This window comes from Rhinatrema bivittatum, chromosome 5, assembly GCF_901001135.1.
Source record: "Rhinatrema bivittatum chromosome 5, aRhiBiv1.1, whole genome shotgun sequence".
NCBI lineage: Eukaryota > Metazoa > Chordata > Amphibia > Gymnophiona > Rhinatrematidae > Rhinatrema > Rhinatrema bivittatum.
This window is the reverse complement of record NC_042619.1, coordinates 94558307-94573327: the sequence shown is the minus strand read 5'-3', so window position 1 is coordinate 94573327 and position 15021 is coordinate 94558307. Positions and strand designations below refer to the sequence as shown.

At 43.1% G+C, this 15021-nt stretch overlaps 1 protein-coding gene across 2 annotated transcripts in view; it reads left to right on the top strand.

The window, feature by feature from the left end:
- The window catches only part of FLT1 (fms related tyrosine kinase 1), a 379855-nt gene that overhangs the window by 231509 nt on the left and 133325 nt on the right, over positions 1-15021 (top strand). For both annotated transcript variants that reach the window (XM_029602609.1, XM_029602608.1), the window contains exon 13: positions 5173-5475. In XM_029602609.1, coding sequence (XP_029458469.1) covers positions 5173-5475 — 303 coding nt within the window. The remainder of the gene's footprint in view (positions 1-5172; positions 5476-15021) is intronic.

Below are 15021 nucleotides of genomic sequence, written 5' to 3'. Positions count from 1 at the left end.
AATGTGGTCCTGCTATTCCTGACATTTAAAGCATGTCAGTTTCCAAAGTAATTCTGACACAGCCAAACTGAAGTAACCTACATGAACTCTTTTTTTTGTGTGCTGTTTTGTTGGCACACAGCATGACCATGGGTGTGTTTGTAATTAGTGAGGGTGAAACAGGAACAGCACAGCCTTATCTCCCTGCTTTCCCAGTGTCACTAAACCTATTTTATTTTTTGATTCCTGGTGGTGCTTGGCAAAGATAAACAACATCTTCCATCAGGAAACCTGGAAGCTATTTCCACAGGAAGTTTCAAATCACTTAAGTAAATAAAACTCGCCTGCATTATTCCAGCGGTGCTGCTCAGCTTTGCTCAGGCTTCAGTAATTGGTTCAAGGCGTAATAAATGTGGGGTGTGCGATCTTTCTTTCTTTTTTTTTTTTTTTTAATAATAATTTAATTTGATTTCACTACATTTTATCTCTTCCCTAAGATACTGGGTGTGCAGAAGTCAGGGTGTTTCATGCATGACGTCAAGGAAATGTACTCAGCATGAAGAGATAAACGCAGGTGGAGCTGGGCTATTCACGAGATCCCACTGTTCTTTAATTATAAAAGTCTGTCATCTGTCTCTGATTCCTAGGGATTTCCTTAATGTTTTCTTAAAACATTTTACTTAACTTAGCACTGTCTTTCATTGAGCTCTGATTAGGAATATTATTATTCAACACTGGTGTATTGCTCTCCCTTCAGGCATAGGGAGTTTACAATGAGAACTGCCCGGCATGAAAACAAAGCTTTTATAAGCTGGGGCTTGAAGATCAAGCTTTAGATTTGTAGAAATGATGGTCAAATAAGCTGTAGGTGATACTTTTTTAGTGGACTAACTTAATGCATTTGTGACTAGCTGGTGAGCATTATGCCCCTTTCATCAGGCCTGTTGCAGAAAGAGTCTTTTAAGAAATCATAGGTGAGGTGGGAAAGGTCTAAGGAACTGAACAGGCCTCAGACAGGTCATTTGCTGCCTGAAGATATGGAATGGGATGGTGCCTTGTGGGTAATGAGCATCCCTAGCTGACATCCAGTCAGCCTGAGATTGTTGTCGATTAGCTGTGGGGAGGGGTTTGAGGAGTAGGCAGTATGTGCACAAACTTTCTCCTCTCTCATACACACAAAGTGTAACACACTTACATGTTTACTGTCATTCACACCTCTCATTGTCGTCCCCCCCCCCCCCCACACACACACATAGTCACTCACCTTTCCTCATATACAATGCCACTCACATTCCCATTTATTTTTATCTCTTTGATTTATATTCTGCCTTTCAGACACTTCAAAGCAGATTATATTCAGGTACTGTAGGCATTTCCCTGCCCTAGAGGGCTCACAATTTAAGTTTGTACCTGAGGCAATGGAGGATGAAGTGAATTGCCCAAGGTTACAAGAAGCAGCAGCGGGATATGAACGCTCGCTGGCTTCTCTGGTTTGTAGCCCATTGCCCTATCTAACCACTAGGTTACACCTCCACTCGCGCAACTCATATATACTCTGTTTCACACACACACAAACTCACACACCTAATCACACTCTCTCACCCACATATCTACTTACTCACATACATTCCGTCACAAACATGCCCACTCACATACCCACTCTCTCACACACACATACCCATTCACACTCACTTCTTTCTTGTCCCCGTACAGACACTCTCACACATGCTCATTCATTCTGTCTCTCCTGCCCTAAACCCACCAGTGACAGCAGCAGTTTCTTCCTCAGGTCTGCGTGGCTGATAGGACTCCTCCTCCTCCTTCTGGTTGCTTAGGCTTTTTTCCTTCTTCCTTCCATGTGGCTGAGGCTCCTGCTTTTTTCTGTCTGTGCAGGCCCAGGTGATTTCCTCTTCTGAGGTGCACACGATCACTTCTCTGCCATACCTGAAATTTTCTGCTCTTGGCTCGGAGACCTGGCAATTCCTACAGAATTCCAGAGTCTCTGGGCCAAATTTGGGGAGTTCCCAGGTGTGTTAATGAGCTGAAAGAAACAAAGATTATAGAAAAACAAAGCTAGGGTGTGATCCACAGAGATAACGAAAAATTACAAATAGGATCCACTGCTAATCCACATGACTTCTTTTCTCAGCACTGAAATGTACATGTGAGAATGGCAACTCACTGATGTCTTAAGCTGCTCTCTTCCAGAATCTGCTAGTAGAAACTCCTACTGTGACCTACTGGTCACTCATTCTGTGACCTACTGGTCACTCATTCTGTTGTACACAAACACATGCACACACAGTCATTCTGCCAAGTTTTTCATTTTACATTTGCACCAGTTTGAGGTCCAGGACGAACATCTCTAGCAATAAGGTTGGACTCGGGTCTAAGTATGATCCCTTCCGCAGGTGAACTTCTCCAAGGCCTGATCCACAGATGAGCCCAATTTTCATACAAAATCCTCTGGTTAAAGACTGACCACTCTCCCCCTGTGCTCCTTGATCTTGCTTGGAGCCATTTTGTTAGACTAAGCTGCACGTTTTAAAATCTTTTGTCCAATTATGCCTTACTTTCCATCCATTCCCAAAAAAAGGCAAAACTCCTAATCCAAAATAGCAACCTGCATGACAGGTCGGGAAGCAAAATGTAACTAAGAATGTGCTATTGTTAAATTTTCAAAGGTAGATACAGAGATAAACTCCGCATTTATAAAAACAAAATGGGTCAAAAGGCTGAAATCTTCCCTTCACCCTATAGCAACTTAAGTAAAAATTTCCGTTCTTCCTTAAAACAAACTAGGTTATGGAATTCACATAAGGAAAATCAAAAACTAAACAACCTGAATTTGCATTTTGCTAATAATCCCATTTGAAAATAACACTAAAGACAATATTAATCATCTCTGTCCAGGACTTTCATTTTACATCTAAAATGATTCTGTGGTATTGCAACAGGAAGGGATTTTAGGAGACTAGATGGACCTGGTGTTGTTTATCTGCCATCGTATTCTCTGTTTCTAGCTTTATAGTGGATGTGCACATAGAAATCTATAATTCTCACTCTCAAATTCAACATTTGCAAAGGCAAACATGCTATGTAGTGCTATGGCGCTATAGAGTCTAATAACTTTCACAGAATAGAACCAGTAATCTCACCTACCATCAAACTGAGTTGCTTTTTTTTTAGGTTGTGAAATCTTTGATTTGACCAATACAAAAAATGTTTAAGTACAAGAACTGTCAAGACCAGATGGGGCCCTTCTTCAGATAAAAATGGCCTTGAATGTACTTGTGGGCTGGAAAGCTCTTGTACCGTAACATCTTCTTTTGTGGGTCCAATAAAGGGTATCACAAACTACAACAATTCCAGTTTTCTCCATGATCAACATGACTTTTTAATGTATTTCCGCCCTGGAGGCGACTGTTCAGTTCCTTGTAAACCGGTGCGATATGTATTCTTTACAGGAACATCGGTATATAAAAATTAAAAATAAATAAATAAATAAATGACTTCTAGAAGGCAAACTTCACATTCAGAGGTCGATGTTCTAAGCCGCTGTATCTTCCTTGAGTTAGCAGCCATTTTGCAGAAATTTGCTATGGATGCTCATATGCGTCTGCCACTCACCTTCATGCAAAGTGTTCCATGCCTTGCCACAGCAGGGAACTTTGCGTGTTCCTGGACGTGGCCACACGCAAAACATTTCTCAAACTTGGCCACCATGTTTTAAAGGGGCTGTATGGCCTTAAAGGGGCTATGGAACCCATTGCCCCCCTCATGACGGTCGGCCAGTGCCGTTTTGCCCCTAGAAGGCCCCTTCAGCTGTAGAGCAAGCTTGGAGGGGCTAAGAGGGCCCTCCCCCCATTATCACACTTGATCTTTTAGAGGGATCAAGGGACTTTACAAACCCTGTACTTTTAACTTTTTTTGGTCAGCGAAAAGCTCTGGGATTGTTGTGGTGGACCACTAGCCACCAGCAGGGTCCTCTTACTATAGGAATGGGGCAATAGGTGGTATGGCCTCTTTTGGTGGCACAGTCACTTTAGACTCATACGCCATTTTGCATATTGTGGAGCACCCCTGGACTGGCAGCAATAAATAACTACACCTCTTTTTTTTTTTTTTTTATGGACCCGCAAACACTTTTTCACACACCCTTTTTCACAAAATTGCCAGTAATGAGCTGCTTCATATGATTTTGAATCGCAACAGTTCATTACTGGACTATTTTAATAAACTTCGGCATGCAGCAGACTGAAGGTGAAAGTTTACTACTGGGAAGCCCACTTTTGTGAAAACATTTGACGAAAAAATGCCCACACTTTTGCGTTTTTACATGTGTGTGTGTGTGTGTGTGTGTGGACATTTTGCAAACCGCTTTCGCTATTTAATACATCAGCTTCTCAGTGAGATAGCGCGTCACTATGGTTGGAAGATAAATGTATTCAGCAGAGTACATCCATGTCCGTGAGGACACGTTATTCAAGTACAAATAATAAATGAAGCAGAATCCCAAAAGAATTATTGTTGGAGAATCCACGCCATGTTTTATACTTACATGGAATGGAGTCAGCTAAGCAAAGTTTGACATTACCATAGCTTGCCTGCAGCCACTGAAAAGTCAACGGTATAAATCCAGGCGCTCTGATGTGCTCCTTCTGAACTTCTCTTATACATCTTTCTCTATATTTTTCCAGGTATAGCAGAATAATTAAGTGGTTCTTCCGGGGCCTTCAAAGTCTGAGTTTTGGTTCCTTACATAAGCAATAACTAAATATTCAATTTATCTTACAATAAATAAAAAGGACAGAGACAATATGTGAAAGAGGCTTCATCTTGTTACATGTAACTGCTTTTCCGCACTATTGTTCAAGTTTAAGTTTATTTTGCACTCCTGTTTCATGTGAACCAGCATGATGGGACTTTTGTCTTGAATGTTGGTATATAAAAAACTTAAATAAATAAATAAATAAATCTTCAAAGGCTTGTATCAGTAAATTGCAAAAACAAAACAATGCAAAAACAATCTGGGACTACAAAGCACAGCAAAAAAGCACTAGAGAAATCCAGAGGCACCATTTAATATGGAATACCTTTGTTAAGGGAGTGGATTTAAATTACAAATTAGAACTATTTCAGCATAAATAGAGTAGCTGCTGGTTTAATAATTTTGTTTTTCTTTCTCCCCAGATGTACCAAATGGATTTTATATTAATTTGGAGAGAGATGCTATGGAAGGGAATGATGTGACATTGTCCTGTTTAGCAAACAAATACCTATACACGGATGTTACGTGGCTTTTGATGGGGACTGTTGACAATCAAACAATACACCACAACAGCAGCAGAAACTCTTTCGTGGAGGAATACTCCCTCAGGTTGACTCTAAATATTAGGAACGCCACTCAGGAAGATTCGGGCACCTATGCCTGCAAAGCAAGGAACATATATACAGGTGAAGAAGTGCTGCAACAGAAGGAACTTATAATCCGAGGTGAGCACTGCAACAAAAAGGCTGTTCTTTCACGGACCCCCAAATTTAAAGGCCTAAAGAATGATTGTACAACACAAAGCAATGTAAGCCATTAACGGACTCATTCAAAGTGACAGCTGACTCCAGCCATAGTGATTTGTTACTGCTGGTGACCTTCATGCTTCATGGAGGTGCACCTCCACAAATAAGGTTGGGGATAACATGGACATGACTGAAACCTCTCCCCCCTATGGGGTTTAGCACTCAGTTAGCAATGATTTGTGCTGCTCTGATACAAACCGTGAAAATTTGGGATTTGGGGAATGACACTATATGTTCTACTTTTCTCTGTCCTTTTTTACAACGGTATGATTGCCTCATAATTCATAACCATGTAAAGAGTTCCACCAGGGCCTCTGTTAGCATTCTGTTACTATTGTCAAGCTCCTCCAGGGATAGCAGAAGGGAACTGAGTGTACCAGTGGTTCTTTAAAAAGAAAACGGAGTCATACTTTGATATCCAGAAAACAGGAGAATACTTTTGAATTTGGATTTTTTTTGCTTATAGAAATTAAATATAACAGGCCCACTATGCTACACTCTTTTCTTCCAACTCAATACCAACTTCTGTAGTCATAAACCAAAAGAAAAAGAAAGACCTTTTGTTAGTCAAAGGCCAAAGATCCCATTTCAGTGTTAAGAATGTAGAATGAGACACATTTATATTTCCAATGCAGCTACTTAATGTCAATCTGTTTTTGTATGTGTGTGTATATATCTATATCTATATATGTGTGGGTGGGTGGGTGGGGGAAGGGGGTTCATTCTGATCTGATCTTGATGAACCTAAACATATCACTTGTTAAACTAATTTTTATGTTTATTTATAAGACATATTTATTTAAAATAAATCTATGGCAGTAAAAAGCCCAGATGGGACTGCAGTATGACAGCAAAGCTATTGATACAAAGCTAGATCACCCAGTAGGTGTTTACAGAACTGAGTGTTTCAAAAACAAGAGACGTGGACAGTCCCAGAAACGTCCTGTCAGGCTGATCTATCATAGCACTGTACCCACAGCTATCCTAGCGCTGCGTCACAGTACAGTGAAACACTGCTGGGTACAGAGTAGTTTGTGTTCCTGCATCAGTACATTTAACGTAACCCAGAACCAGAGTGATGCCATCAGCTGCACAACAGCTTGCAGGTTTGTTTTTTTTTTCTTTTGTTTGAAGACTTGGTTTTACTGATGCAGATACATTTTCAAAACAAGAATATTAACCACCAAGGAGGAGAAGTTTGGGTGGCATTTACCCAGGTAAAGTGCCTGGTCGAAAATTGTCACCATCAAAGCAGCTAAAAAAGTATGTGCAGGCTTTTTCACACGCCTACGATTAGCGAGGGGGAGAGGTGATAGGATAGGAGGGAATGCTTAGGTCAGGGGAGGAAAAGAGCACACATCCATCTAATTTTCAAATGTGCACATGCTGTTTTACCTCCCGATCAGCCATCTAGCCAACGTAGAAGGTGCAAAATGCACACGCCATTTGTGCATGGATGTGCTTTGCAGTTAAATTTCAAAGGGAAGTTACCTGGAGAATTTCTCTTTGAAAACTAGCCACAAGGGAAACATAGACAAATGTCTGTGTGTACCATGCAACTAAGTGAGCTATTAAAAATTGCTCCCGGAAATATGCATAAGACAGAAATGCAATTTTTAAAGGGATTTCCTGGCCTGAATGGCATTTTACCCCCAGAAATTGGAGGTCTGAAAATTGCCCGCCCTGAATGCAAGTAAAACGATGTGCATAGATCCATTAGGCGTGTGCTGCCACGGCCACCTACCTCGTAATGGATGCACCTGGGACTTCTGAGATTCCGATCAGATAAATAGTTTCTAAACTTTGGTGTCACTGACTTGATTTTCTGGCTCAGCGTCTCTCTTCTCCCATTCTTTTCCCTCATCTCTATTCCTCTATTTGTGTTTTCTTATCTCTGGTATCCTTCCTTTACTGTTTTATTTCTTTAGCTTTTCTTTGTCCTTTTCCTTCAGCAGCAGACATTTTCATACTTTCTCTTTCTATTCTGTTCTGCTGCTTTTTTGCCTTCTCTCCTCCATTCCTTTTCCCCATCCTCTTATATTATCTTCCGGGATACCCACCCCCATCTAGGGTCCTCTCCTTCTCCATCTCCTGCCATCCTTGGTCCTTTCTCTTCCTCCTCTCCCACTCCTTCCTCCCTTTGCTCTTGTATTTCTCCTCACCCTTGCTGTCCTCATACACAGTCTCTTTCTCTCCCACTCTTTCTCAATTTCTCTCTTCTCCTTTATCCCCTTGGTCATTGCTGTCACTATGAGGACTGAAACAGCAAGCGAGACCAGCAAGGGAAAGTGCAGGGTTGCCAGGTAGTTATGAAAGAACAAACGCGCTTTATTGAAAAAAAACAAGCCCAAAACATGTGAGATTTAAACTACTGTTATTAGAAAGTATTTATACACAGAAAACATATCAGACACAATGCCTGGATCACCTACCACTCCACTCAAAATCCTTAAAGCAAGTTGCAGGCCACAGCAGCCTGAGTAGTCTCCTTCCTGCCACATTCCCCCCCCCGCTATGGAAATTCCCATGTTGGCTTTGGGCCATCTCCTAACCCCATCTCCACCCACCCACAAACACCAGCTTTTCCACAGACCAGGACTGGACACGTGGGGGAGGGGTGGCTCCTTCTCATTTGCCCCCTCAGCTCCTGAACATGCCTCCTCGCTCTCTTTTCCATCTGTTCCTTGTGCCACCACCATATCTCTTCCCTCTCCTCTGTCCCCTGTGCCCTTTCTCTGTTTTTCTCTCCCATCCCTCCTTTTTTCCCTCCTCTGCAGCTTAAGCAGCTCTTGGCCCTCACCTTTCCGAAGGTGGAGGGCATTTGCCACTAAGACTGCCTGAGGTGCAGAAGTTAGAGCAGCTGCTGGTAGCTGTTCCCGGGAAGTCTGAGCTATGGCCCCATTCCCTAATCCCCTGCTTCTGGTCACAGCACTAGGGAGGAGGCAGGGGCAGGGCCACAAGAAAGTAGTTACTGAGAACTGGGCTTGCTGAGGCCCCACCCTCTTTCCTCACACTTCCAATCACAGCACAGGGAGGGCTGCCGCGCAGCTCAGCTCTCTGACATACTGTTGGTTCTGCCTGTTGAACAGCAGCCAATCAGAGGTGGCAGGAACAGCAGGGCAAGAGTCACACCCATGAAGCCCAAAAAAAAAAAGTGAGTAGGAAAAAAAACAAACAAGCTACCCACGAGTTGCAAAAAAAAAAAAAAAAAAAGTGATTCCCAAAAAAAAACCAAGCCCAAACTCACAGTAAATAAGCAAGGTTGACAACACTTCCTAGCAGAGTGCAGCTGTTTTCCCTCTTCTTGCTGCTGATTGGTTTTGATTAGCAAAATGAGCCAATCAGAGGCTAGAGACATGGAAGTAACTGAGATGCTGTGCTCTGCTGGCTCCTGCCTGCCTCAGCTGGCATTCTAGTGCCTGTCTTTTCTTCTTCAAACATTAGTAAAAAAAAAAAGACAGCCACGTCTAGGGGAGAGCTGGATGATCTTTAAGACCCGGAGATCCTGGGTGCTTTCCCGGAGACCAGGAATCTCTAACCTGGAATCTTCAGGTCAAATCTGGAGAGGTCTCAGATATAGTGAAAGCATACCCAGGGCGGATTCAGATGAGGGGAAGAAAACTGCATGCTTGGGTTTAGATTTTCAAAACAAATGTGTGCAATTTCAGGCTGGTGCAAATTTCTGCAGGTGCTTCTCCCTGTGGCAATCTTCAAAGTAAAAGTTAGTGCATAGTTTTCCTTTGAAAACTGATGCAAAAAAACATGGATAAAATATCCCAGTGGATTTTGCAGCAATGCAGACAGTTTGGAAATTGTCCTTAACTTTCCCAACAGACCTAGTTGCAAATCACATGGGGGATTTGAATGTGCGTGCTTTACATACATTTTCAAAAAGAAACTATCCACAATTTTTCTTGCGGAAAATAACCAAGAGCTAAGTGCATTTGTTTAAAAAGAAAACCCCTGGGACTTTGCACCTGCTCTTTGCATGTGACACAGAAGGAGGGCAAACTTGCACATGTATGTCTGAAAAGCAAATGATTGCAAGCTGTTTTCCTCTCTTGATCTAAGCACACCCACAGGAATACCTCTTTTTTTCGCAGCTGAAAGCATGCATGCTGTGGAATCAACATGTGCTTCAAGTCACATTTGAGGTGGGCAATTGTCAGTCAGACCATTTAACCCAAATAAATGCCCCAAAATGTGCATTCTTAGTGAACATTATGCATTACTGGAAATAAATGGGCCTGTGCTAATTATCTTGTATTTTGGCACATGAATTGTTAACACGCTTTCATGAATGTGCCTGTACTAAAATGCACATACAGCTCCAGTTTAAAGGCCATTATAGCTATAAACATTGTTTTGTGGAATTCAAGAATCATGGGATTAGCAAGTGAGGGGAAAACCAGAGACTAACTGTGGTCTGTGGCATTGCACCAGGAAGTAAATTGGGCAGACCTCATGGGCATTAGGGGTCTTTATCTGTTATTATTTTCTGTCTCTGGAAAAAAAAATCTAATGGATTTCCTCAGCAAATCTGCAGAAAAGCTGAACTTTCAGTCAGACTTGAACCAGGTTGAAATCCACCTGGAATAACTTACATTCCATGGAGTTCACACATGCTGAGCTTCATCACTGATAAATTCTTTCAGCAGTAACACTGAGGTCCTTATTCAGACAACGTCCGGATAATAAACAGGGTCATTTTTCAAAATGCGATGGGCCGTTATTGTGTGTGTTAGGACATTACCGCTTGCGATAATGCCCTAACGGCATGCGATAATGACCGCACCGTGATGATAGAATTTAAATGAGGGAAAGGGGCGGGGTTTGGGCGAGATTTTAAAAAATGTTGGGCCAGTTGCGCTGCGGGTGATAATGTTTTACACATTATCACCGGCAGTAGTGCCGGAAATAACTGCACCTTGTGCACCGCGGCCACAACTGCGGCGGGTGAAAATGCACCGTCACGAGGCAGCCGGGTGCACACCTTCACCCCCTTGCCCCTTTTCTGGCCGCGGCTCTTCATTCCGCTATATTTATAGCAGAATGAAAAATCTAAGCCAAAATTAGCTGGCTAACTTTAGAACGATTCTTTGGCTCGACCTGACTTAGCCAGCTAAGTCATCCGACTAACTTTGAATATCAGAGTTAGCTAGTTAACTTAGCTAGCTAAACGCCCCCAGAGCTCCCATAACTTATCTGGCTAACATCTAGCCCCCTAACTTATTAGCAGCTAGAATTTAGCCGGATATCTGTCCAAATATTCATTTAGCCAACTAACTTCTGAGTTAACATGCTAAATGCTTTTGAATTTGGACCTTTTTTATGGTTAATAAACACATTTTCCTCATTTTGCTTGTGTTGGCATCATTAGATTGGATTGTTACCAGAAGGAATTAGCTGGATAGAATATTGACCGTACTCTATGGGGTAGATTTTAAAAGAAGCGCGATCAGCCTATTTTTGCTTGCGCATCAGACTCAAGCAAAAGTACGCTGGATTTTAGTAGATACGCGCGGAGCCGCGCGTATCCACTAAAATCCTGGATCGGCGCGCGCAAGGCTATCGATTTTGTATAGCCTGCGCGCGCCAAGCCGCGCTGCCTCCCCCCGTTCCCTCCAAGGCCGCTCCGAAATCGGAGCGGCCTCGGAGGGAACGTTCCTTTGCCCTCCTCTCACCTTACCCTCCCTTCCCCTACCTAACCCACCCGCCCGGCCCTGTCTAAACCCCCCCCTTACCTTTGTCGGGGGATTTACGCCTCCCAGAGGGAGGCGTAAATCCCCGCGCGCCAGCGGGCCTCCTGCGTGCCGGGCCGCGACCTGGGGGCGGGTACGGAGGGCGCGGCCATGCCCCCGGGCCGTAGCCACGCCCCCGTACCTGCCCCCAAAACGCTGCCGACACGCCCCCAAAACGCCGCGACGACCGGGCCCGCCCCCCGACACGCCCCCGACACGCCCCCCTCCGAGAACCCCGGGACTTACGCGAGTCCCGGGGCTCTGTGCGCGCCGGGAGGCCTATGTAAAATAGGCTTCCCGGCGCGCAGGGCCCTGCTCGCGTAAATCCGCCCGGTTTTGGGCGGATTTACGCGAGCAGGGCTCTGAAAATCCGCCCCTATGTGTCATAAAAATATTCTTCTCTGCACTTCATTTAGATCCCCAAGTTGCCACGCTATAACACAACTGAGGGTACAACATGCCTGCTGTCATGTGGCATGGTACCCACTACTAGCTTGAAATGGCTATCTGACCTCTGACCCTGGATCCTGTTCCTTGATGCAGGGTCAGCTGAGGTTGGGTTGGCTGCAGCAGCCAATAGCCACAGTGGGGAGGTTGGAGTGGAACATCCTGATGGGTATAAGAATCCAAAATGCAGGCCTGCTCAATCTCTCTCGCTGAGCCCCTGGCCCACCGCTCATACAGGATGTCTGCCCCTTAGCAGGTTTCATTAGATTTGAGTACAGGGCGGGGCTAGGTGGTAGGGTGGAGTAGGAAGGGCAGGGTATCCTCTTGTGTCGTGCTTTGTGAATGATTTATTCAAGGGATCTATCTGGGTATATCTTACAGTTAGCTTATGATTTAATTATCTAGATGTTTACCTTGTTTCAATTAAGGTTTTTTTCAAGTAAACTCATTTCTGTGGCCAGGCAGGCCACCTGTGTACTGCAAGAACAAACAAACAAAGTTGGGAGGGGGAGATCTGACTCGGATGGTGCCTCCTTAAGCGTAGCATGCATACAGTCAAAAGTTGAAATGGGGGAAGGTCTGGCTGGCCATTACTTATTCTTACTCCTTATCCTACAATAATAAAACTCACCGCCATGAAATAAGAATAAGATGTGTGTGTGTGTGTGTGTGTGTGTGTGTGTGTGTGTGTGTGCGGAGGGGGAGGGGTCAGACCATTCCAAGGTCCTCAGTGGAGAAGGGCAGTGGCTTCCCCGCCTTGGAGCGATGCCACTAAAACTTAGGTTTGCCTAATAAAGTGTCGTACAACTGCCCAGATGGACCCAGTTTATTGTTATGAGGATTGGTAACGTAAAGCTGTACCGTTCTCCAAAAAAGAATCTCCTTGGCATTCTTGGGGTGAACCCAGGTCTTAGAGGTAAAGGGCGATAGAGGATGGGGGTGGAGGGCGGGGGTTGGGCTGGTAAGGGGGGGTGAGGGCCAGGCCCACAGGGTGCGGCTGGGCAGAGCTATGAGATGTAGTTGAATACTGAAACTGGCCAAGAACTCCCTTTAGTCATTCCAAGTCTTCCCTTTCTGCTTAGCCCTACTTGATTTATGAAAGCTGTGACAGTACAAACCAAAAATGACCAAAATAGCCCCAATGAACAAAGTGTCTATGCTCTTAATCAGAGTGACAGGAATGAGTAAGGCTCCTGCTTGGGAACGCAGCAGACGGTTTCCTCTTTTAGGTGTCGGTGGGGGGAGACGCTTGGTCCCAGGGCTAAACTTTTGTCTTTCACGTGGGAATTGCTTTTGTCAAGTTGTGAGAGAGTAAACAATGGCACTTCCCTGTCATGCTAGCATCACGGATCCTGGAATGACTGGAAAACAATTAATAACCTGGAAGTTGTCAGAGCAAAATTCATTTAAAACAAACCTAATAAATTAGATCTTGAAGTTTTACCTACAAATGAGTTGCTTAATTTTACTTTCCTACCATTCAGTGCATTGTTTCAAAGAAACCATAGGGATTTGTGGTCTTGTTTTTGCTCTTTTGCTAGCCATCTATTTTTTTAAGTAGTTAAAATTATTGAATCTTGTTTTCAAAATATAGCGTGTGTTCTGCAACATTTGCAAAAAATATATGTCCACCCTATTGTTGGAATATCTTTAGAAAATGCTAAGGTACCCAAAGAATGGTCTTTTCTTGGGGTTATTGGTCATATGCTATAGACTTTTTGACACAAATTGCAAGTTAGCAGACTATGCTAACCTCTTGTTCTTGCTAGTTTTATCTTTCTAGTTTAGTTATTTATTTTTGATAGGTCTGTTTTTCTGTGGGTTTTAAGAAATATATGTATTAACAAATGCAGCATTTCAACCTAGCCAATGAAAGGGAAAGCTTTGTAGCTGGAATTTATGGCAGAAATAACTTTATTTAAAATAGTTCTTGTCTTACTCCGTCATATAAAGCACAGCTGTACAATTCTGTATGCAGTATGTATGTTACAATATGCAAAAATAGTGTATTAAAGACAAATGTGATTGCAATATATGTTTTATAAAATATGCAACCAAAATTCTATGTTGAACTGTATATTTTTTTTCATCAGAGAGATTTTAAAAGTTATAGCTCCTCTGAGTATCTCCATTCCCGCGTCTTACACATGATACTGATATTAGCACGCTGCTGTTCAATTACAAAATACATTTTTATGTCAGGAGCTTTATATGCAAACATTTGTAAGGTGCTGTTCAGTACAGCTTCAATTCTGTGGAATGTATAAACGTACAAATAGTGCTCAGGTGTACATCTCTGCACCACAGAGCAAATATCACCCACCCAAGTTGGCCTACAATTTTATTTTTCTGCAGCAATATGAGCAGAAAGATTGCAGAGCTACCAGCTCCAGATAGTCGGCCACTTACCCAGCTCAGGAGTTTTGCAGAATTGAGGCTTACAGGTCTCTTTCCATTTTGTCCCCATGGTTATTCTATAGTGAACAGGATCCTTACTGTGTTGGTAGAAAAAGAACTGAAACTACTGTACTGGAAATTTTGAATGTAAGGCACATGTCATGTCAAGAAACAGCAAATAAAATATGAGCATAATATCTTAAAAGTGTCAGTTATATTTTCATTTAATGCACACAATGTATTTATAATAAATATGCAAAAAATGGAAGTCAAGCTGTTCCTGCCATGTGCCGTACAGTGCATGAAAGCAAAACTAGCCCCATGCCATGAGAGCCAGACTCTGCCAGTCCTGTATTGCTTCTGCGGATTACTTTTCCTAGAGAAATTTACGTTACAAGTCCATAGATGTCCTGGGGTAAAACTGAATGGGTTCGGCCTGTCTCTCACAACATGGAGCTACCTGGTCACCTTAGTAGTCACGGAGTGTGAGAAGATGCGACCAGAGTTAGCCGGATACATTTTCCGGCTTCCTGTCAATAGCAGAGTTAGCCACATAACTTAGCTGGCTAACTTCTCCTAGAAATGCCCCCGGAACGACTCTTACGTTATCTGGCTAAATTTTAACTGGATAATGAGATATCCGACTAAGGTTTAGCAGGGTAAGTGCCCACAATATTCAAAAGTGAGCATTTAGCCGGATGTCTTATGAGTTATCTGTCTAAATGCCGTTGAATATGGACACCCCCCCCCCCCCCCCCCCAATTTCCCAAGTTAGGAGCCTAAACCCTTTGAAAATTGGCTTGTTGGGATTCGACTTATTGTCTAATTAAAATGATTGAAAACATTTGAAAGACAATAGTGAAGGGAATCTATGAGAGGG